Raw genomic sequence first — 25,596 nt, 5'->3', positions numbered from 1 at the left:
CTAATGCATATAAGATTCCTAGGCACAATGCCTGGCACACAGGAAGTGCTCAATAAATAATGGCTTTGATATAATTGCTATGGAGTCAAGTCTTAGACACCAGGGGTGCAGAGATGAATACAATAGTCCCTGACCTGTAGGACTATTAGTCTAGCAGAGGAAACACACACAGAGACTGATCATTTCAGAAAATCAGGCCGCAGGTTTTTCCCAACCAGTTGTAACACCCTATTCTGAGTGAGCACAAACTCCCCAGAGCATACAGATCCCTGGGGGACATCCACTAGAAAGAGACCAGGAGAACAGACTCTGGTGCTGCCGGGGCCTTCTAAGATCAACCCTCCCAGGGACCTCCAATCCCACCTCCACGGGCAGGGAGAGAAGAAAAAAGCCAGCTGGCTCCTGGAAACCACGGCTTTGATTGTGAGGATCTGCTTACCCCACTGCCTGCGGCTTCAGCTTTGCCCACAGGCAGGACAGGTGTCGGCTTATGTGGCCCAACTCCTCACACTTCCCCCACCTGTCACCTGATACATGATATTCTTTTATCAGGGGCAAAACCGGATGCTAATGTTTCTAGGGGAGTTCTGAAAGTGCTACTTCTCTCCGCCCAAACACTGTCACTGGTCCTCCAGCACCTTGCTGTGGAAGCTCAAATCCCTTACCTGAGCATCCGAGGCCCTCTGGGACCCAGCCCAACCTCTCCTCCTAACCTCTCCATGTACCCTAGGCCTCAGTTCAAACAAAAAAGGTGACTATGAGCTGAACGTTTCTACTTCCATGTCTTTGTTCTTGCTATTTGTTCACCATCCGGGCAAAACGAACTCCTGCCCATCCTTCCAGGCCCAGCCTGAACGCGGCCTCCACCAGAGGCCCAGGCACAAATGACTGCTTTTTCCTTGGACTCTACAGATGACACACATTTCAATGGCAGCAGCTATCATACCCTGCCTCCCATCACAGCCATCTGTGCTAACACTGCATCTGCCCTAATAGTCTGAGCATTCTGGTGGCTTCTGCAGACCCCCCTGTGGCAATAGTCTCAAAGCCTCACATAGGGCAGGTACTGAATAAATCCTCTACGAATTGAAGTGAAAATGTATAATAAACATACCGTATGCAATGAAGTTTAGTTCCTTTCCCAGGGGCTGCCTCTCCTGTGGAGAAGGAGCTACAGGGAATTGAAGAGTATCCAAGAGTATCCAAGAATATCATGAGAGTCTCTGGCACACAGTAGGGTGAATAAATACGTCTTTTTAAAACATGGTGTGGTGGTTGATTCACATGCTTTACAACTTCTTTTCAAAAGTCCATTAAATTATCAAGGGGGCTTCCTTAGTACAAGATCTTGCTGTCTGTCTAATGGCCCCCAAAAGGGAGAGATGGGCTAATGGTTTCATGGCCTGATTAGTGGAAGAGCCGGTCTCAGACTCAGGGCTTTAGATACTCAGTCTCCTCACTAAACAGCAACTCCTGACTCTTGCTTTATGAAAGACTGATAAGATTACTGTGACCACCTGAAAGCTCCATAATCCTGCCCACTGTACAAAGCCTTTTGTGTATGCTGCTTGAGGCTTTGTGAGACTCAGACTCCTTTATTCTCCTATGCGTCTCTGAAACAGATGGAAAAATGTCTTCTCCTCTCCTTATGTAATTTTCACCTTCGGAGTAACCCTATTCATTGTTATCTTCATTCTGGGGAGCATTATTTGAGCACCCACTGTAAACCATGATTACCTGTTAAGTGAGAAATTACGACTTCTATTTTCCAGATGATAAATTCTGGCTCAGTGAAGTAAAGTACTTGTCCAAGGTCACACTAGCCAAACTAAGACATGACTCCACGTTTTGGGATCTTTCCACTATGCCACGCTAATGTGAAATAAAAGCTGCGTGCTTGGCACAAACTGCCATTTCCCTGGAATGTTACCAAGCTGGAAAGATCATGCTGTAATATTTTATTAGTTAGACTGTTAGAGCTGGAAGGAACCATTCTGCGGAAGAAGAAATGAGTCCAGAGAAGTAAAGTAAGTTCCTAAGGCCATCCTGGTAGTTTTTGACAGAGCTGGGACTTGACTCTCCATCTTAACTCAGAGCTCTTTTGACTGGATAACAAGAAGGGGAACTTGGATGTGAGCTATGATCTTTGATAGGCTAGCTGATTCACCCTGGGGCTTCATAATAACCACAGAGAAGTGACTCTTTATCCCCAGGGCTACTGATGTTTTAGGCCAGCATTGCCCAATGGAATGTTCTGGAATCATGAACATATTCTGGATTTGTGCTGTTCAATATAGTGGCCACTAGCTACCTATGGCTACTGAGTACTTCAAACATACCTAGTGTAACTGAGGAACTGAACTTTTCATTTTATTTAATCCTAATTTAAATTTAAATTTTAATAGCCACATGTGGCTAGTGGCTATTATATTGGACAGAACAGCTAGAGGCCCAGAAATGACCTAAAGTTACAGCATTTCAGAGCTAGAAGGGACCTTGAGTTTCGCTCAGTCAGACTCCAGTCTGGTATAGGAATCCTTTCTACCTATTCCCTAATGACTCCATTTGAATACCTTTGACAATCAGGGACTCACTATCACCCAAGGCAAATGTTCTACCCCGATAGCTACATAGGTTCTCTCCCCAGATTCTTGAAATACAAGATTGAGCTATAGAGTCACAGCAGACTTTTTTTTTCCCCTGGAGAATGGAAACGCACCCATTAAAGAATGAATATGTGAGTGGAGCACCGTCTTTGCTGTCTTTGTCATTTGCCTCTGGACAACCCTTAGAGTGTCAGGATTTTTAAAACTGAAGAGCTGAGAAGGGGACACCAGACAGCAGGGATGGTTCACTAGAGTGGACAAGAAAGGACCGCTGTTTCCTGTGACCTAGAATCCACAATTCTCCTAACACAGCCAAGGTGTGCTGAGTTTCTTTTTTAAGCAGCTCGCGACACACTGTTGATTGCTTTTACACTTGTAGACGGCTAAAGCCCCCAAACCCCATTCCACACACTTCTGAAAACCGAGGTGCCCTCCCAACCTGGACCTGCCCAGTTTTCTTTTGTAATCCAGATACAGGACACTGTGAGGACCTTTTAGATACTGGGATATATCGATCTCACTACAGACAGAACAGGGGAACTCTCTCTCCAACTCCTATCACTGTATCTGAAATTATTCACTCAAAGGAAGTTCACAGAGCATTGGGAAGCACAGCAGCCAGACAGAATCTCTCACAGGAGAGAGACAGCAGCTTGGTACAACTGGGTAAATGGGTCTCCAGTTTCTACTGGCGTTGCCACGTGCCCTCTCTTGGCTCCTTGGAGATTCAGTGATCCAGTCGCCCTTGCTGACCTTGGCAGGAAAGAGCTCCTGCACTGGCTCTGACTATAGCCGTAATGGGGGAGGAGAGAAAAATGCCTCTTTATTATTAACAAGACTGAGGGAGGCAGTCTATTATTTCTGGGTGGGGTGATATCCGTCAGCAAAAAATGATCTGCTAACTCTCTGGGCAGCATTAAGAGCAGTGATAGGAGAAATAATTGCTTATGCCAAGTGCAAAGAAAAGATGCCTCAGCGGAATGGAGGCCTGTAGCAAGGCAGGTGGGTGCTGGGGGAGGAGGGAGGTACAGCTCCCTGGTGACCTCTGGCAAGAGAAAGAAGTGGGAGGGGCAAACTGGAACCTGCAAAACTCAAGTGTGGACAGATCCCCTGGAGGCGCCATTAGTGCCATTTAGAAGAATCAAGTGAAAATGGAGAGATGGCTAAGCAGCATCACAGCACAGAGAGGCTGGAATAAAGAGCTGTCTGTCCCTTTCCTTCCTGGAGAAGGGAGGGTTTTTTTCCTTTTGAAAAGCCTTCACTCACACACCTTCCCCTTCTCTAGTCCTGCTCCCTCTGGAGCTGGCTGCTGCCTCATGATAAAGCTTCTTTCTTATGCTCTCACCCCCTCTCCTGACTGAGTGCCAACTCTCTTGGGTTCACTGAGTGGCAGAAACAGCCCTTTTGTCCCCTCATTCCTGACCTAGTCCTGAAATCACTCACACCTCTAGTTTGCATTAAGAGCTGTGCTCTGGGAATGTTTTACTTAAAGTCATAGTTTTATAATTTGAGTAATAGCTTAATGCAATTATAAAAAAAGACATAAAATCATTTGCAAACATGTAATGCAATGAAAAAAAGAGAAAGAACTATATATATGTGTAAATAGTAACCGCATTGAGTTGGAAATGGCTGATAGTGCCTTCATTATATGATAATGCATTTTCCAAATAATTCATAAATAAGCATGTCTTGCTTTTAAAACGAATAAAAAAGCTCCCAATAGAGCTGAAGGAAACCATTATCTAATGCTGACAAAAACCTACCACAGCAGCCTGCAAGCTGCTAGTTTCATTCATCAAACATCCCAAGTGACACATCATTGCCGGATGAACCTTCTTAGAACTTTACTTTGACTGGGTCCCTCTCCTGCTCAAATCTTACATAAATCCCCACTTCCCCACACCCCCCTCCAAATCAAATTGGAACCTCTGTAGCCCCATGACCACTCCATCCATTGATCCTTTGCATGTCTGTATCCCGTATGAGACAGGAGCTTCCAGAGGCAGAGCAGAGAACACTTGTCTAATCCTACTTCTCAAATTTAGGTAAAGTCCAACCAAGCAGGGGTCCCACTACTGTACAAGTTTTAATGGGAGTGGTTTCAAACCCTCAAATCCCATTTTGAATCCCTTATCTCTGAAGGTGCTCAGTGTAACTTGAACACGAATCCAAACTTTAGGTAAAAGGATCCCTCTTTTGACGTACTGCAGAACCATCTAATTTTCTTTGTTCCTAATTAATGCAATGAAGAGCTGGACTACTGCAACTGGATTCAACAGTGCGCTTTTTGATAAGAGGGTGGAATTATAGCGCAAATTCAGAAGCTACTATTTTGGACCCGATGGCGAGTTTTAGGACTGGGATAGGCATTGGTATGGGGTAAGGAGTACTGGGAATCATTTTCTAGAATCCACAGCCGTTTCCAACGCTTTCCAGAGTCTAAAGTGATCGATTTTGGAAACAAGTGGAAAAAAAAAACCCTAACAAACAGCACTCCCAAATTCCTAAGTGGGGCAAATCATCTCCACTGGGCTCAGGGTTGAAATGCTAGGAAAAGACCCAGTTTCTCAAGTGAGGAGCCAGGCTTTTCTGGCAGGCCAGATAATGTAAACCCATGCCTGTGTGACACACATGGATGGGAGAGTCTCCAGGGCACTGCCATTTCTCTGTCAACTAAATCCCAGGACCTAACACAGAGCCTGGAATTCAGGGGTCCGAGAAGAAATTAACTGAAGTCATGTCTGTGCCCAGGTCGATGGCAGAAGCCCCAAACCACAAGTCTGTCTACTGAAGAACCGGGAGGAGACATGCAGTTCATTTGTTTGCTTTTTATATCTCATTCCCATGCTAGGGAGTATAACCCGTGTTTGTGCAGAGTCAAATACACAACCACACACTCACAGAATGCGGGTACTGCTGAACAGGCAGTGTGACATCCCAACGTATACGACTGACTGCCAGAATTTCTTTTAGAACATTTTTCGTTACTCCAAATCCCACTACCAACTGTGTGATCATGGGTAAATCTCTTAACCCCTTTTGGCCTCAGTTTCCTCATCTGTATAAATAGCACCTCCTTACAGGACTATTTTAAGAATTAGAGCTGATATGTATAAAACATCTAGCCCTAGGGATGTTTCAAGGATTAAATGCTATTAAGCATGTAAGGGAGCTAACATAGTGTTGGACACAGAGTAAATACTCAATGCAAGCATTATTATTATTATTATTATTATTATTACTTTCCTGTTCATGGTCACATATTAAGCAGCTCTTCTGACAGAATCCTTCACAGAACGTTTGTTTGGACGCTAACTTAGTGCCACTGCTGGCTACTTAGGTGCCTCTGGACAAGTCACGTCATCTCTCTGAGCCTCAATCCAAGAGGAGTGCTGGGAACCTGGCCACTTTCTCCCACTAACGCAGGTATAATCCAAAGAACAAATCCTCTGCAGTCACATGCTGGCAAATATGGACTAGACGGTTCCGAGGAGATCTCTAATGCATGCTTCCAAAGAAGACACTTGTTTTTTCCAGATAGGCAAGTTATTAGGTTGGTGCTAAAGTAATTGTGGTTTACAAGGTTAAAAATAAATGCAAAACCTGCAATTCCTTTTGCACCAACCTGTATCTGTAGTCATCCACACTACACAGGGGCTCACTGAGGAGTCATGCTCTTCCTGTGTCTATGTCTAGATGGTATTCTCCTTGAGGACAGAGGCCTGGCCTTGCCCTCTACACACCCTCCATATATTACGTCCCTCTTAATAAGGGGGAAATGAATATTTGTTAACAAGGAACCATCATTTTGGGGCACATTCAACGAGAAGCCCAGGGAGTATAACCCACGTGTGTGCAGTGTCAAATGAGTAATGAGTCATTCACTTCCAATCAGCAAAACTGTTTGTGTATTTAAATTTGAGTTCGGAGGCTGCCAACTGCTTGCCCACAGGTCAACTATTACGTTTTGTTTGGCCCACGTACATAATCCTTTAAAATTTTGTGAGTTGGCATCTACCCTCTGGAAATTGGAAGGTTTGGCATAAAAAAAATAAAAATCTAGATTTCAGTTTCTATTGAACAATGGGAAGCTGTAGCAAAAATCTGGGCTTAAACAATCAGCAGTAGCTGAAGAAAGCTAGCTGTCCCCTCACTATAGTCTCCAGGATCCCCGAGGGCTTTCCAGAACTATCTCCGAATCTAGTTGTTAATCATTAACCGGCAAAGCTGAGTAATTAACTCTTGGTTTACCTGCATCTATGTTGTGCGTTACAGTTAAAGTAGTGTGTTTTGCATGAAGCACTCCAAAAATGCTTCCTAAATATGGAAAGGAGAGACAAACTTGACTAAAGTTTGCAAACTTGTACTAGATGGTTCTGAGATCTCTGTAATGCATGTTTCTAAAGAAGATACTTGTTTTTTCCAACTAAGCAAGTCATCTATTCCCTCACGGGAGTCAGGATAGAGAGATAAATCTCATGTCACTTATCAAAGCAAACTGAAGCAGAAGAAGTAAACAGTGGCCTGAAAGGCAGAAAAGCAATTTGTAAAAATTAATAAATGATGAGACTATTAACAAGACACGAAAAAGGTTTGCGTTTCTTCCTCCCCTTTAATATGATTTTTACCTTAAACACTATGTCCCTTTAGGAAAGGGAAGAAAAGTTAATAAAGGAACCTATCACTCAAACTTAATTTTTAGTATGGCAAATAAACTGCTTTAATGAAAGGGCTGAAATCCCCAGGTTTGCACATTAAATTTTCATTCGTAGTAGAGAATGGAAATTATTGATTCAGCCGTGGCGTCGTGCATGTTGAATCCTATAGTGCCTCGGAAGCCCATGTTACTGCTGGGTACAAATGTGTTTGCAGCGTTTTGATGCAGGGTGAGCACGGGGTGGGTGAGGGGATGAGAAAAGAATAGAGAGAAGGGAAGGAGGCAGACTGGCTCCTCACAGACAGAAAGTAATCAATGTTCCTTGTCTCTAAGATCCACTTAGACAAAGCATTGCTTCTCACAGCGTGATGGGTCAGGGGTGCACTCTGAGATCAGAAAAGCTGGGTCCATTTAATCTTTTGGGAAATGCCAACAGCTTCATGGAATATTTAAGGAAAAAAAATGCAGAATGGATGGCTGATGAGTTGATCCTAAGCTCTTGGGGAAGTTTGGATTTCAAGAAAACTGTAGAGGAAAGAAAAGTGTCTTTCTCATTTCAAGGTCAGGGTGTCTATCAAGAAAGGAGTAAATGTCTGACATTCTAATGCTGAATTGGATAGAACAGAAAAATCAATCAAACCCACAAATACAGCTCTCAACCTGGTGTGGCCTCATCAAAGAGTCAGGTGACATGAGCATCCCATCTTTACTTAAAGAACGGAAATAGGTATGTTTTTCCTTTGAAATAAATTAATTCTCCTGCCTCTCAGAGGACTACCCCATAATTAAACAACTCTCAATTATTTTCCCCTTAGAGAACTCATAGGGATTGGTTCTAAGCTGAGACTGAGGCAACCTGAATCAGGCCCATTTGGGGGTCCCTGTGTACCACCACAGACTGTATGAGATCAGGAAAGCAATCACCTTTAAAAATAAGCTAAACTCAATTGGAAAAGTAAAGCTGCTTGGAAGAAAGGAAGGGAGGAAGGAGCAAGGGAAGGAGGGAGGAACAGAGAGAGGAAGGAAGGAAGGAAGGAACGAAGAAAGGAAGGAAGGAAGGAAGGAAAGAAAGAAAGACAGGCAATCAAATAATATATTCTAAAACAGAGAAGGTTTTTGTTTTGTTTTGGTTGTATTTTTGTTTTGATTATCTCCAAGCTAAGATTATCTTATATCACTAGTCTCCTCTGTCAGTCTGGATTTTGGAAAAAAGTAATACTGTTGTACTATAAAGTTCTGGTTTTGTGTTTTCAGACACTGAGAGTGGGTGCCATCTACAGATTTCCATTCTGGGAGAGGTTTCTCTTTTGTCCTACTTTGCATCCGACTTGCTGTCATGAGGATCAGAGTGCCCAGGAGACACCTCCCCATGGTGTAATAGGCTATGAAGGACGGGACTCATTAATCAGCTGGCAGCTGCCCCCAAACAGGATGCTGCCTGGAGGTGGGGAAAAAGGGAAAGGGAGGCTGAGGAGCACGCAGACTCCATCTGGGAGCTCACCACTGGCTGTTAGAAGTGAGCCTCAAAGCAAACAGCACCACCTCCTGAAGGAGCCCCGCAAGGTGAAGTCTGAACTGAGAGTGAAAATCCAGCCACAGAAACCTCTGCCTGGAGGAGCAGGCTCTGGGTAACTGTTTTTCTTTTTCCACTTAACCCCTCCTGAAGTATTATCTACTGGTCTGATTGTTTTCAGATGGCTGGAATGTTCCTTTTTCTGTCATTCCTTTACTATGTTCCCATGGATTTTATAGTACCCGCTCTATTACATTAGTGTTTATTGGTAACTGGTTTTGAGTCTTGGCTAGGAGGCTCCTCTCCACTCTTAGGTAAAGCCAAGTTACTCAGCCTGGCACACTAGGCCCCTGCCTACCTCTCACCCTCATCTTTTCATTACCTCCCCCTCCAAACGTAGGCCATACTACTCTATATGCTGTTCCCCACTGATAATATTTATGTACATTTTCACAGCTTGGCAAGTGCGGTTCACTCTGCCTGGAACAGTTTCCTTGTCTCAGCTTCTTTTTGTAGCTCGGTTCTGGCCAACTTTGCAGACTTAGGCTCACAGACCGTCTAGGGGGAGTAGTCATCCTTGCTACTCCATTTACCCTCTGGACTGGAGGTCCCACAGCTCATGGTCCCTTCCCTGTCCTCAGCCCTCACGTCTGTAATGATCTGCATCCCCGGTAAATGTCTTTTGGATAAATAATGAACACCACTTCCAGCTCCCTCATAGCCTGGATTTATGAGTTCAAAGGGGTGAATTCAACAAGTGCCTCGTAAATCAGGAGCCAGCATATCACCTCTTACCTTTATGGTTTTGGTCTGGAGTCTGAGTCCATTTAAAGTGTTGATGGCTTTCTCTGCATCCTTTGGATCAATATAGTTAACGAATCCATACCCTAAACTCTGTCCTGTGGAAACATTTTTTAAAAGAGAAAGAGAGAGAGAGAGAGAGCTCAATATCTTTATAGAGGTAACACTTCCCATTGTAGTGAATTTAAACCCTTCTCTAGTATATGGTTCCTTTTATACCCGGGTTTGCCCCCAGGTTGAGAAATTTTGAATTTTTTCATGTCTCACCCTGCTCAGCCTTTAAACTCACAGGAGCTGCCCAAGCCAGGACTGGGTATGTTCCTGCACATCCACACCGTATATACACACACACGAATGTCCATTTACTGCGGAACAGGGAGGACAAGGTAGTAGAAAGAGAGCAAGTGTCGTCTATGAAGACACTTGGACTAGAATCCTGGGGTTTTCCCTATCAGCTGTGTCACTTGGGGACAAGTCATTCAATCTCCTGTTTTATCCCTACATTTCTTCTCTGGAGATAATAGCACTTGTTGCAGACAGGTCTGAGAGGGTTAATGAGATACTGTATATAAAATGCCTACCAAGTACATTGCCTAGAACATAGTAGCTGCTCAACAAAAGACAGCTATGCTCTGCTCAGTCCTGGAAAATTGGGGCAAGCCCTGGCTGCAATAGCTGTGTCTGCTGCCTCAGTCACACCAGGCACATGCACACTCAAAGGGATGTAGCAGGATCTGAGTAGCAGACTGGAGACGTTAGAGTGAAGGCATGGCCGGAATGTAAAGCAGTTGCTACAAATCATTCTTTGTCCTAATCATCCCCTCCCAGCCCAAGAACAATAAAAAGGGGGGAGGGGCTATTGGAAAGAACTGGGGAGCTCCTAACACAAAGGGGAGTGTGCAGACGCATTCTGCAAAGAGGATTTAGCTACTTGAGGTGGAGGTGGCATCAACTTGTCTGCAAAGAGAGGTGGCAAGTGACAGGGCTCCCCACTAAGTGAAATAAAAATAATGTGCTTGCGATCGTGCCACTGATTATAAATAGTCCATCAGCTCTGCCATGTGTCATCAGCCAGAAATATCATTAGAAAACTTTACATTTTCTGACATACCCTTTAAGAAACACAGAGCTCAGGGTGGCTGCAAAACCAGCTTGAACTTCCCAGGCAATGTTATTGATTTGTGGGTGGCAGCAGAGCCGAAGGGGAGGAAAATGACAGGACATCACACGTCAGGGAAGACTGATTACATAAAGCTCTCTTTGGAGTACAGGGGCCAGGGCTGGGAGACAATACAGCAAAAAGCCTGCCACGTCCTGACAGGAGCCCATTTCAGCAGCCAAAAAAATCTTCCCAACAGCTTCTGTTTTGCTGGTAAATGTCTGTGTTTGTGTTGGTTGTAGGAGGGAACCTGGGGAAACAAGTTGGGTTCTGGATCAGAAAACGGGTGACTTTGTTATCCTTTATAGAATGAAAACAAAGAATCATGAGGAAACACAACCACATTTTTGTGTCCAAAATGGAAGACCCCAAATGACAATTCTCACCAGGATATGCCTTTGTGTTTTGAAATAACAGGGTTAGAACAGAAAAAGACAGGGGCAGGGGCAAATTTGGCCAGGTATGCCCTTCACCAGCCAGAATTAGTAACTGAAGAAGGAAGAGAGAATGCTGAGTGCACTCCAACTGCTGGCACCCTTCTCTTTCCATTTTACTGTGTGTGTGTGTGTGTGTGTGTGTGTGTGTGTGTGTGTGTGAGTGTACAAAGAAGAGTGTAAGAGAGAGGTGTGTGTGAATTACAAGACTCTGCTACATGTTCTGGGAAACTTTTTACAAACTCCAAAATACAAGAGACTAATTTCATTGGTTAAAAAACATCTTTTATCTTAAATTTGGTTCCACCTTATCAAGCCTAACTAAATTCATCTAATTAAATCCATTTTCATCATGCAAATTTATCAGTCCTATTTACCTTGGATATAAGAAAAGCCTTAACATATTCTATACTAAAATATTTTTTTACAATTGTTTCTTTTAAACAGTCATGCACCAAGTTGAGCTGTTTTAAAGGGCGTTTTTGAAACAATAATCTCAATGATAAACCTTAGGTATGAGTTCTAGGAAATGGGTCAGACGGTTGATCTAGCTATGCAGCCAAGTTTAATTTGTAAAAAAACATAGCCAAACACTCACCACATAACCGCAAACATTGGACCTAAATCCAAATAGCTTATGATTCATCATACTGATGGAATATATGTGAAGGAATTTATCATGCCTACCAGTGATTTATGCTCCCTGATCTACTATCTTTCATTCTCATTATTTATAAATTTATGGAAATCTAAAATAAATATAGATTTTTTACATTCTATATTTTATCTTTGTTTTACACCTTTGCTTCAGGAGGGAGGAAAAACACACTTAGGTCCTCGGAAAGTTCTGAAGATCGGTGCAGGAAAGGAGTCTTATGTCATATTTACCCATCTGCCTGTATCAGTCCCAAACCCACTCTCATCTTAGTACCTGTCTGCAATTAGCAGAACTGTGTTAGCGTTACCAGCTCTAGCTTTGGAGAGAGATTGCATTTAACATCAAGAATGAGAGTGCTTTTGGGAAAACTAAAAACCAGATGGATATCATTTCAGAAAGGAAGAGGAAAAAAGGTTGGAGGTTCTCCTTGATATAAAATAATGAACTGCAAATTCTAAAACAGAGCACTGCATTGAACAAGAGGAGGGCAGAAGTGGAAAAACTTGCCTGTGAATAGAAAGATATGAGACAAAGTGGCAGCACAATGGAACTACCTGTGGTTGGCCTGGTTCTCGAATAGGCTTCTTCATGTGCTTCTCGCCATCATAGGAGGAGCCCAGCTAAGTTTAACAAAAAATACTCGACGGAACTAAATATTCTCTTTTAAAACAGTCTGCAGCGGATTAAATCCCTAGGTAGAAAATAGAAAACCCCAACCCTCATTTCTTTCAGAAACTGTTTTAGCAGTGGGGGAGAGTAAAATAAGGAAGACTGTGAGGTTTTAATTTTGGTGGCCATATACTGGTGATGGGTTATGGATTTGCAGTTCTGTATTTAAATGTACATAGAAAAATACAGAGGAAACACATTTATGAAGAATGCCAACACTATTTCCGTGGGGACCCAGAGAGCCACCATGCTGGGTAGGCCTGGGGGACACAGTTTGGAGCCTAGAACTAAGGGTACATGTATCTGCATCCTAGACAGAGATAAGATCCTTACAGTCTTTTCTTCTTTTTCAAATAACTACATCTTCTTCCTTTATTATCTGGAGCAAGATTTGACCATAAAGGTATGGTGACAGTCTTTTCAGAACAGAAAATTAAACTTTATTTTTGTTCTCAGTTTATGAGTTTATTTTGATAGCAAGTTGAACAAATAAAAAAATTAAATTATTGACCTCATGTTTATTGAATCATCAATAAAGAAAAAAGAAAATCAATAAATAAAAGATATTATGCAATAAAAACTGCCTCCACAATTTAGAAACTATGGTGAGTACCTGGCTCCTTGATGCCCAGGTGATCTACAGCCCTTATATATGACCAGTCCTCAATAGTCCTGTCCAACAGGCATAGGTGAGGGGTCTTCAGTGGCCATGCATGGGCAGGAAATGCATTCTTGGCAGTTTGGAATAGAAATTTAAAATTAGAATGTAGTTTCCAAGGGAAATCTGTTATACGTAATGGCTACATTTTAAGTCACTTCAGTGTTTTGGGGGTAAACAGGTTCTTTTCTTAACAAGCTTGTCTTTAATCTGAACTTGAATATTTCTATTTTTGTAAATCATGCATGCACACATACAAACCACATGACGTGTCTTCCTACTATGATAACAGCAGAATCTCTATTCTGCTATAATAATTGATATACCTAACTTCTTCCCTTAGACACCAAGAACTAGCTTATAAAAGTTTGCATCCTTGAACATAGTAGGTACTCAACAAATATTTGCTAAGTGAAAGAATGTATAAACACATTCGTATTAATTCTTCTCTTCTAGAAGCATCTGACCAGAATGCTTTTATGCTTGGGAGAAGAGGTAGAGAGGGGCCCCTGTACCTGGGGAAAGGACAGAACACGACAAGAAGCTGACATCAGGGATTGGAAAACCAAACACAAACCAAAAATGTTCTGGGTGGGTTCTCCTCTAGCACAGTTCAGGTGAACAATACAAACCATCGCTGCCCACCTTTCCACAGAGATTCTGAGATTTCAAAGTGCCTTCCCACCCCCTCTGTCACATTTGATTCTCACAGCAACCCTGTGGGAGACAACCATCATTTTACAGATGTGGAAACTGAAGCTCAGAGAAAATAGTGGTTTGCCCTACATTACAGAGCGGACTTAGCCTAGATCAGGGCTGGCAATATTTTTATGTATAGGGCATGATAGTAAATAGTTTAGGATTGCTGGGTCCCCGGTCTCTCTCATGACAACTCTGCCATTGCAGTATGAAAACAGCCATAGACAATACGTAAACAAATGAGTGTGGCTGGGTTCCAATACAACTATGTAGAAAAACAGGCAGTGGGCTCAACGTGGCTTTGGGGGCCATAGTTGGCTGACCCCCTGGCCTAGATCTTTTGACTCCAAATCCCGTACCTTTTGCCGTGACCACAGTTACTCCCTTTGAACTAAAATGTTATTGACAATGATTTTGACGTCTTGAAATACCTCTGAGGCTTTTTTGAACCACTTAAGAAAAAAGGTAAATTATCCTTGATAGTTTCTGTTAAGCATTTAAATATGTATTCAAACTCTAAGATGTGTTACCATCATAGCTAATTATAACCCCTCATTTCTCCAGTCATTCTGGAAAGAAGTTGTTTCTCTTGCACTTAAGGTCCTGGAGGTTATAATAGCGGGCTCCAAAGGTGACATCCTCCCGGCTGATGGCAGCAACAGAGAAGCTGTCCCCTTACAGGGCGGGCCTGAAGGCACCTCAGCATTTCTGCACTGCCAACCTGCCCAGCTTGCTTTTTCTGTCTTCAAAAATCGTCATTCTCCAGCAACCTAACAGCTACTCCCCTCATCTGCAAAGCCCCCAAGGGGGCAGCCAGGTGGGTAGCTGCTGTGGAAGAAAACTTCCGAGTTGAGTAAGGAATTTTTGTGGATGTTAGAACCCCTAGCTCAGGCTGAAATTCTGTTCTCAAAGCACATGATAAAATCCCCAGTCACCTCAAGATCAGCTGCATGGCAGTCACCCGCGTGCAGGCTTAACCGCAGCCAATTCCACGTCCCGGGACGCCCTCCCTGCCAGTCCTGAGGTGGCTTTCCTGGCTGTCAGCAGCCTTGAAATCTACCTGAACTCACCCGAAAGAGGGTCAGAGAGCTCTGTGGCTGCTACTGCATGTAGACCTGTGTGTGGCTCAAAACCACACTTCCTGTAGAACCTTGGGTAAGTCATTTAAGCTTCATTAGCCTGTTCCCTTATCTGGAAAAACAGGGATAATCCCTTATCTTCACAATCAAAGGATCACTGTGAGGATTAACTCCATTAGCATATGGACAAAGAACAGCTACAGCTGATTCAGTGCAGGCTTTGAGCCTAGTAAGATTGCCTAATTTAATCCTGTGTGAAACGGCTACATGAGGCCCATTGTGCAGATAAGGAAAGGGAGGCTAAGAAATGTTACATAACCTGCCCAAAGTCAACGAGGCTCCAGGGCTGGGATTTGCATGAACCTAGGCCTGGGCGACTTCCCGGCTCACGCCTTCTCTCTGTCGGCCCGGCCTTTGTGCAAAGGCACAGCACTGCGTCTGGCATCAGGTGAGGACCCAAGGGGAAGCACACAGCCTGTGTTGGAGTCTCTTCCCCTCTTAACACTGACTCCCGGGGACGCTTTGCGATTGTGATATCCAGGGCCCTGCCCCCTCCCGTCCCACCTCTGTGCGTGTTTATACATGTTGGGCTTCCTGAGCATTGGCTTTTCTCCTGCAAACTCAGCGTTAGGAAAGCCAACTAGTCAGGGATTTGTTTTCTGTTGGTAGTTCACACAGTTGTCTCAGATTAAGTGTGGTATAAAGGCTTGCTGCTCTAAAGGGGGTCCCCGTCCCAGCATCACTGACCTTGCATGGGGAATTGTAAGACCTGCAGCTTCAGCCTGTTGCCGTGTGACCCTGGTGAAGTTAAACTAACCTCCCCATGCCTTGGTTTCTTGTCGTATTCCCTCACCCCAAACCTATACATCTAACCCAGAGTCACAGGGAAGGGAAGCAGTGATAGGAAAGCTCTCAGAATCTCTTAATATATGCTATTTCTTTTCAACCCCACATTCTGCAATCCTACTTTGCCTCTTTCTACAGAAGTAATCTCATCTGTAAAATGGACATAATATTACTTTTTTTCATGGAGTTATTAGAAGGATTAAAAATGATAATGCATGTAAAATGCCTGGTATATAACTGATGGTTCGGTAGATGTTGGTTCTCTTTTTCCCTTCTCCCAGCCCCATTAGATACTGCCTTACACTATTGCCTACGAGGATGCTATCTCCTCAGTGAAACCCAACTTCCTTGAAGATAGAGAATGTTTCTGATGTTTTTATTTTGCATTGGAGCACATAAGGTAATAGGCACACAAATTCCACATATAGCTGGCACCCACTCCATGCTAGATACTATGAGTAGGCCCCCAAATGACCAAGAAATTGTTCCTGCATTCAGGGGATTTATTATGTAAAAGGGAAAGACAAACATAAACATTATTTATAGCTCAGCAAAATTAATAAATGTACCAGAGTTTTTCTTTTAAAGCTACGTATAGGAACAGAGAGGAAGTTGAGACTGATTCTAACAGAGCAGAGTCGTGAAGGCTTCCTTGAGGCAGAGGCATTTGAGTTGGGCTTTGAAGAAAGAGTAGAATTTTGATAGGGTTCTCTTATCAAGGGATGAGATTCCAACCTGAGGGCTGAATCCAAGCACTGTATTCATTTATCCCACAGATATTTATTGAACATTTATTATGTGCCAGGCATAGTTCCATTCACTGGGAATATAGCAGAGAATAAAAATACTTGGTTTTTGCCATTAGTGAATTTATATTCTGGTTTGAGTAAGGGAATGAGACAAGAAACATATAAATTAAATATAAAGTTGGTCAGATGATGGGGAGTTCTAGGGAAAGCAGAGGAGGAAGGGCAGTGTGGGGGGCAGGGTTACAATTTTTTAATATGGTGGTCAGGTAAGACCTTACAGCTGAGGTGACATGAGAGCAGAGACTTGAGGGAAAAGAGTCAGCCAGTCTCCCCTAACCGAGGGAAGGGTATTCCAGGCAGAGGGAATCTCATGTGCCAAGGCCCTGAGGTAAAAGCATGCTTGGAGTGTTGTAACAATGGCACAAGTGATTATGAGGGCAATACTTGCCAAATGACTGAAAAGAGGAATGGGACACCTGGTTTCTTCAAGCTGATTCTACAGTGCTGCTGAGCAAGACACATGTGAAAACCACTCTAGCCTCTTCCCCTCAGCCTTACAGATCAGGTGAACACTCTCACTGACACACCTTTTCAAAATGATCTCTTAATGTGTCTCTGTTCCCCACTAGATAGGGGGCAACTTGAGGTCAAAAATTATATTTTATTCATCTCTGTACCCCCAAGACCTACCAAAAGGTCCACGACATTGTTAAATATCCAGTAAATGTCTGTTGGGTCAATGAATGAATATTATCTACTCACATGCATATTTATGTCCTCCGAACCATACTCAATCTCCCATATACCAAACAGAAAGGGACCAGGAAGAGCAGCACAGTTTTTTACCAGGGCCTCACCTATGTCTAGAGGATGCTGATAAGAGGTATGGAACCAGCTCCCATGAGACACATCTGAAAGACCTGCAGGTATTAGTCTGAAGGAGAAAAGACTCTAGAGTTGCTCAAAGGCCCTTCCAATATTTGAAAGGTTGTCATGGGAAAGCAGGGGTAAACTTGCTATGTGGGGAACCCAGGGAGAGAACAAAGATCAGACAATAGAAGAAATTTAGGAAGCAGATTTTTGCTTTGATAAAAGGAAGAATTTCCTAATAATGATTTTATAAGGGTATGAGCTGCCTTGTGAGGTGGTAAAGGCCCCACGACTAGAATTATAACAAACATGAAGCCAAATCTACATTTTTATCAGGAGATGCTACGGCAGTTAGCGAGATTGACACATAACATCCCTTCTAATGCTAAAATTCAAAGGTTCTAAATTATATTTATTTTAGACCCAATGCTCACAACTGGTTTCAATCTCTCCTAATTTCTAACTGAGAAAATAAAATAGTAGAGAATATTTATTAAGCACCTACTATGGGCCAAGGACTTTACATATATCTTTATTTAAATATTTACAACATCTGAAGCAAGCATTTCTATCCCTGTTTTACAGAAGGGGAAACTGAGGCCCAGAAAGGAGAAGTAACATACCCAAGGTTATTTGGCTAGAGAATAGTAGACAGACCCACCAGACTCTAGAGCCTGTGCACTTGCTGCTGTGCCCTGGTTTTTTGAGTATGGGCTCATTTGTGTGTTAAACATTTGCCCTGACACAGCACTGTGTGCCTGAGACTTTGAGAGAATCTGGGTGTTCTGTATTATCTCCAAGTTCGCATTCTTTCCATTTAATTCCAATAGATACCCCAAAGTATACCATTCCTATCTTCCAACTGGGTTGTGTCCATCAAACTGGACCCGGTACCTCACAGAATGACAGTCTTGAAAAGGACTTAAGTATCAATCATCTTCAAGTCTCTTTTTCTATAGATTCGGAAACTGAGGACCAAAGAATTCATGGTCTAGTAGGAAAGTAAGACCTATGAATCAACAGTGCTAGTAGAGTATGGTTAAGAGTTATGACAGTGAGAAGGTTACTGGAGGATATACTTGAGCTGAGACTAATTTGAAAAGATTGGTAGGAGACAGCCGGGAAAAAGATAGAGAAAGCAGGGGCAGGGGACAGCATGAGCATCCATCCCTGGAAGACAGTAACTGCCACTCAGTTTATCGCCATCTCTTCCAGGAGGCCAATGGTTGTTGGTGTCAACCTGAATTGTCAATACTGCTTCTAAGTGGAATCTGTGCTCGGATGCATAGATGATACCTCCTCATACCTCTGGCTGAGATTCAGAAGTCATTCAGGCATCTGAAAGTTTGAGTGTGTCTGTTCTCTGCCAACAACAAATTCTATTAAAAAAGACAGGACCCAGCCTTCCTTAGTCTGAATTCCCAAAGTATTTAAAATCACATTGAGCCCGTACTTGGTTATTTCCAGAAGCTGCATTCTGGCGTCCTAAGTAGATGTAATTTCCCAGAGGTTGAGAACTCATCAGGTGGCATCAAGATGGCAACATGCAAAACACTAGGGCACAGCAGGCATACAATATAAGCTTGTCAAAATAAATGTATTTCTCAATGGACCCTAAGTTCTTTAGGGCAGGGACAAGGGTCTTGGTATGACCAACGTCTGGCACATAGTAGGCTTTCAATAAATCTATGTTGAATGGATAAATGAATTAACTAATTCAATAAGCAGATGAATAATAACAAAAATAGTTATTTTTTTTTTAGTGCTTACTATGTGTCAGTCACTGTACTGAGAGCTTTATTTCTCCCCCTCCCCAGCTTTATTAAGGTATAATTGAGAAATAAGATTGTAATATATTTAAGGTGTACATCATAATGATTTGATATACATATACATTGTGAAAGGATTCCTCCCATTGGTTAATTAATACATATTTATCATTTTTGGGGGAGGTAACAACATTTAAGTTATACCTGAGTGCTTTACTTCTATCATCTCATCTCCTCCCTAAAACAATCCTATATGGCAGGCATTATCACCGCCATCTACAATCAAGAAGACCAATGTCCAGAGGTCTCAGCTCCCAAGGCACAACTCCATCTGGATGCAAAGCCCATAGAGTCTTTAATAGCATTTCCTGATTTCAAAGATATCAACTGAACTGTTAAAGCAGCTGTAACACAACGCCACTGTCACTAGGGTAAGGCACATGGAAATTCACAAAGTACACACCATGATTTCCTGCAGTCCCCTACGCAGGAAAGACCAGCCACACTATTTCATAAAGAAAGCCAACCAACCAATTCTCAAAGAAATTTTTTTATCCTCTTTTGGTTTGTCCTACAAAATAAGTTGCTCCAAAATGACAGCTCTTACACATTTCAATAATAAAGCTCAACAAATGAAAAAACGGAACTAATTTGAACCCTATTTTTCATCTGTCTATTCAGGAAAGAAAGGCAATTCATAAGATAAAAAGTTAGTATCAAGTGTTAGTTAAAAAAAAATACTAAAAGGAAATAATATTCTAGGTGATGTACTGGGGACAATAGAACCCTCACAACCACAATCTCACGTCCAGCATTTATCACACAAAAAGAAGTATTCAGACTGATGACCCTGGGCAATGAAAGAGTCTTCATTGAATCAACATGAAATTAAATTACATCCAGAATATTTTACAGACGGGAAAGAATAGTCACACATTTAAAAATATTTTTGACAAAGATTAAAACACAAAGAGGAGGAATGTGGCAAACATCCAGCTAGCCAGAGAAATGAACCAGAATTCTTAATTCTTGGTTGCCTTACTCACACATGAAACAATGGTCTAGATGTCAGAGAGACAAGACTTTCTGCCCAGAATGGATGTGAAGCAACAGGTGATTCCAGAAATGCAGCTGATGTTAGATGAGGGTTTAGCAACAAAGGAAGAAAAGGTAGAAAAAGTTTTCAGGTTTATACTAATTACATACACTGTAATTAGTCTTTGGGCAAAATGAGATTGTCTGTGGGTGAAATGTCTGTGGGTGAAAGGAACTGTTGTATTTAGACACTAGACAATGGCTTCCAAAACTCCCATCAGGACATGCCCACATGTTCTTATGAAGGGCATGTGGGAGGTGCCTGAATCGTGTTGGAATTTAGATTAAATGAGATAAGCTATGTGAGATGGCTTGGCACAAGGTAGATGCTTCACAAATATTAACTAAATAGAAATCTTTTAAAATTTCCTTTATTCAGGGGTGGCCGGATGGCTCAGTTGGTTAGAACACGAGCTCTGAACAACAGGGTTGCCAGTTCAATTCCCACATGGGCCAGTGAGCTGCGCCCTCCACAACTAGATTGAAGACAAGGAGCCCCTGAGCTTCCAGAGAGGCGGCCAGAGGGCTCAGTTGGTTTGAGCGTGGACTCTCAACAACAAGGTTGCCGGTTCAATTCCTGCTTGGGATGGTGGGCTGTGCCCCCTGCAACTAAAGATTGAAAACGGCGACTGGACTTGGAGCTGAGCTGCGCCCTCCATAACAAGATTGAAGGACAATGACTTGGAGCTGATGGGCCCTGGAGGAAACACACTGTTCCCCAATAAAAAAAACAAAAACAGAAACAGAAAATTTCCTTTATTCAAAGTAAAAGGGAATTCATGACCCTTGATGAAGGAGGTAAGATAAATAATTTGTCTGTACAGAGATAAGACTGGATGTCAAATACTTAGGAGGACTTTGGAAACCTTTGTCAGTGTGTAGTTTCTGAGCTAAGGGCTTGGTGTTCTCTAGCCTTGGTCTTACGACTAAGAGCTGTGTGTAATGCAGAGATGAAAAACCCCATCCCTATCATCAAGGAGTTCATTGATAGTAAAGTACCAGGCATGAAGCTCAGGACCATGGTCTGACAACTCAGTTAGGTTCCAACAAATGTTAGAAAGGAAATTCCCCAGACCCATGGAAAAAAAAGAAAAAGAAACAAGAAACAAAAGTTTCCCTTTTCATCACCATTCAGCTTACAGGTAAGAAATAAGACAAAATGAAGAAATAATAACCCAAGAACAAAAGAACTCATGCAGAAATGGGTCTGTAGGATAGGAATTAGGGACGAAAGCCATCTTCTTAAAAGCCAGCTCTTAGTCGTAAGACCAAGGCTAGAGAACACCAAGCCCTTAGCTCAGAAATTACACACTGACAAAGGTTTTCAAAGTCCTCCTTCATATTTGACATCCAGTCTTATCTCTGTACAGACAAGTTATTTATCTTATGGGTCTGTAGGGTAGGAATTGGGGAAGAAATCCATCTTCTTCGATTTTTTTTTTTTTTAAAGCAAAGGGCTTCTTAGAGAATGGCTACACCAAGCAAGTCTCATTCCAGTGAGTCAAGTACCCGGAGAGGTGACAATGAAAGCGTGCCCAGGAAGGTGTGTGAGAATCACAAAATGTAAATACCTTCTAATGGCTCAGCTCTTTTAGGCAACGGAAAATGAAATGTCACCCAGACGACCAGGAAAGCAAATGAACCCATAATTTAAATCATGTCCAGAACATGCTCAGTATTCAATAATTTTCAATACAACTGCTTAGCATGTGATGGGACTAGAGAGATGGAGCTACATAGCACCTTTTCTGTTCCACTTGGGAGTTGGTAAGACTTTCCAAGGCCTCCACTACCCCACCCGTGTGCGGTAGAGGGAGCCACCTCTTAACAAGAGAGATGAAGTCATCAGGTAGGAACCGTACAAAACTGCCTCCTTCCCTTCTACCCAAAAACTTACCCCTAATGCAGCACCACTCTTTTCTCCTGGCTTAGAATGTATAGTCCACACAATGGTGAAGGAAAAAAAGCTTCCTTGGGAATGAATGCTACATACCGGGGGTGCCAAAAAAATATATACACATTTTAAGAGATGTTATCTATGTATTACTTTTTGAAGTTGAATTGAACTACGGTAGCACAGTGTAGTATGATGTTTGCTCAAAAGATGGCGTTAATCAAATGAATGCTAGCTAGTGTCATTCGTTGTATTACAATTTTAATACCGTTTTTTCCTTTCTTAAAATGTGTATACATTTTTTGGCACCCTTTGTATTTTACCATTCCTTTTAAGATTTATAATGCACATTAACACAGACTGAGACAAGTAGTCATAGAAAGAAACTCCCTTTTAACTTGGTTCACTTCAGTTTCCCAAACTCATTTGGTCACAGAAACCCTTCTAAGAAAACATATTACCTATTAAACATCTTTGGGAAAGACCTTTAGATAGGATTCCCAAATGAACATTACTCTTTGAAATAGGACTGAATACTGTCTCAAGATATAATTACCCTAAGGTGGGGAGGGGTCTGGGCCCCAGCTCTGAGCTATAGTTCCTGAGATACCAGAGTGGCCAGCAGAAAACAAGGAGACAAAGCCAGAGAATACTTCTAAAGTCTCTTTTCACTGTGATAGTCCATGATTCTGTTTCTCAGATGTTAAACAGACTTGCCTCTGGGATAATCTAGTCACAGGACAGAGATGCATAGTGAGGAGGGGGTCAGATAGCTGAGCCAACATACTTTCATGTTGGTACAATTTGTACAAGTCTGGTTCTACCTCACTATGTGTCAGTAGTCAACATGTAGTGAGCTCAAGGAGTTTCACTAGAACAGGGGTGTCCAAACTTTTTTCAACGTTTTTCACCAAGGGCCATATGCGGTAAAATACACAAACAGCTGGGCCACTCACTTGAGGTGAAGTACGTATTGCCTCACCTGGTTTATTTAAGTAAACTAAATATATTTTTGGAGTTTGCTGCGGGCCAATAAAAAATGGATTGTGGGCCGCAGTTTAGACACCCCTGAACTAGAAGAACCAAAGACCCAGGGAAAAAACAAAACATAATTGTGTACGGCTGTATGGACCCCCCTGGGCGCACACATGGATAGGTGCACACACAGCCGTAAGCATACATGTTCTCCATAGTTAATTAACTAGGCATATGACCCTGGCAGGCAGTATAGTGTTGCGGAAAAAAATAGAGGCTTTGGAATCAAACAAACATGGATTCAACTCTGCTTGGCCATTCTATTAGACCCTGTGTGACTTTGGACAAGTTACTTAACCTTTCTGAGCCTGTTTCCTCACCTGTAAAATAAGGCTAATAATACCTACACCTCATAGAACTGCTGTTAGAATTATATTGTTGTATATCAAGTGCTGTTTGGAGCATTATTACATATATTGATGCCAATGATAATCCCATCACTCTCCCTATTTTACAAATGAGAAAACTGAGGCATAGAAAGGATAAGAATTTGTCTGTTATACAGCCAGTAAGTGGTGAGGCTAGGATGCAAACACAGTCAGTTCTAGCTGTTAATCGCTAAGCTATCCTGCCTTGCACAGCCCTGGATTATAGTAGGTCCATGATATTTGTCTGGAAGACACAGATACACAGACACAAATACACAAACACCCTACACCTCCTTTTCCTCTCTGGCTTTTAAAATAGGCTGTTTTTCTCATTAGTTTATTACACGGTGCAGTTCAAGTGGGCAGCATGCAGACACCAGCCTCCCAAACACAAGGATCCTATGTGGCTGCTCAAGGAACAGAAGAATAAATCCAACCCTGAGAAATGTTAGTTCATTCTGAACGATGACTCACAACCGCTATTTTCACAAACAGCCTGCTAATTAAACTTTCTTATGAACTCTACTAACCAATTTTTCCAATGCATGGAGGAAAAATCGTTCATTATAGACCGGAATCCAAAATCTAATATTAACAGCACAAGTAGGATCTGTGGCATTGTAATTTGATCAGCTTGAGCATTAATAACAGTTAGACACTGATGTCTGAGAGAGTTAATCAGCTTTTGTTGAGATGTACGTAGATAAGTGAACAAAACATCTGGGAGGCAGACTAGGAAGCAAAGCTACCTTATCACAGGGGGTTACTATTTGCTTTACCCTCATAAATTCCCTGCTTATAATGTCCTATTTTCTAGGTGACCATTGTAATATCCTGAATTGATACAGCACTTCACAACTTACCAACACATTAGCAGCTCATCTGATGTCACAACACATAGTAAGGTGGAAAGAGTCTGTGTTATTATCCCCATTTTATGCACAACAATCTGAGGCACAGAATAGTGTGAGCCACTTAAAGTCCCACAGCTAGAGCTAGAGTGAGAAATCGGTGGAGCCTTCCATTTTAGAATGTTGCCACTCATAAAAGTGGCTTGATTTTTAAAAACAATCTCAGAAATCATCCTGACATTTTAAAATATTGAACCAAAAGCTTTCATTTATAATCTTCCAGAACCACTAAAACTGTTGTTTGTTATTACTGTAGCATTTCTGAGGCTTACAGGAATACATTCTACACAGCCATATTCACACTCAGGATGAAGCAGCAAGAGTGCGGAGAACCCTCCGTGAAGGTCTCTTGTCCCAACTGGCAGCCGCGTGTGGTCGGACAGACATGGGTGCATAGACAGCTTGGCCACTTATCAGCTGTGTGACCTCGAGTCAGTCACTTTAAAACTCCATGAGCTTCGGTTTCCTCATATAAAGAACGGGGCCACCATTACCGATTGGGGTTGTGGTCAGGATTAAATAAGATAAATAAAAAGCAACTGGCATCTAGCAGTGCTTAATAAACGTAAGTTCCCATTCCACTCTCCTGCCTTCTCATATGCTGTCTCCTACTTCCTGTTTGGAATTACATAACTGAAGACGGAACCAGGAGCAGATATCGACTTTCCCTTTCTTCTCTCTTTATCCATCTGTTGGCCCTGGGATATGACCCTTGGTGATAAGGGGGAGGGAATTATGAGACAAAGAGACCCCTCCCATTTATAGGTTTCCTTAGTTTACAAGTGCCTTCACATGTATCACCTGGTTTGAATTCACATGTACCATCCAAAGAAGGTGGGTAAGGATTTATCTTCTTATTGTATATTAAGAAAATGGAGGTCCAAGGTGATAAAGTGCCTTATGCAAGGCCATGCACACACCTATTAAGTGTGTATCTGAGTGGGGGATGGGGAATGGCACAGAACTTGATCGAAGTCTGTCTCACTTCTGGTTAGTTCATTGCACTGTGTATAGTATTCTAGACACAGAAGTATCTGTGTGTGTGTGTGTGTGTGTGTGTGTGTGTGTGTTGGGGAGTGTGGGGCTCTTGGATAGTTCTCTATCTCTTTTTGCACTTAGAGGG

The 25,596-nt window shown here is 42.4% G+C and overlaps 1 protein-coding gene across 10 annotated transcripts in view; it reads right to left on the bottom strand.

Moving 5' to 3' along the window:
* ELAVL4 (ELAV like RNA binding protein 4) overlaps positions 1 to 25,596 on the bottom strand; it is a 147,453-nt gene that overhangs the window by 15,754 nt on the left and 106,103 nt on the right. For all 10 annotated transcript variants that reach the window (XM_019710570.2, XM_019710576.2, XM_019710568.2 and 7 more), the window contains one exon: positions 9,575 to 9,678. In XM_019710570.2, coding sequence (XP_019566129.1) covers positions 9,575 to 9,678 — 104 coding nt within the window. The remainder of the gene's footprint in view (positions 1 to 9,574; positions 9,679 to 25,596) is intronic.

This window comes from Rhinolophus sinicus, linkage group LG06, assembly GCF_036562045.2.
Source record: "Rhinolophus sinicus isolate RSC01 linkage group LG06, ASM3656204v1, whole genome shotgun sequence".
Taxonomy (NCBI): domain Eukaryota; kingdom Metazoa; phylum Chordata; class Mammalia; order Chiroptera; family Rhinolophidae; genus Rhinolophus; species Rhinolophus sinicus.
The sequence above is the reverse complement of the archived record's forward strand: the minus strand, read 5'-3'. Positions and strand labels throughout refer to the sequence as shown.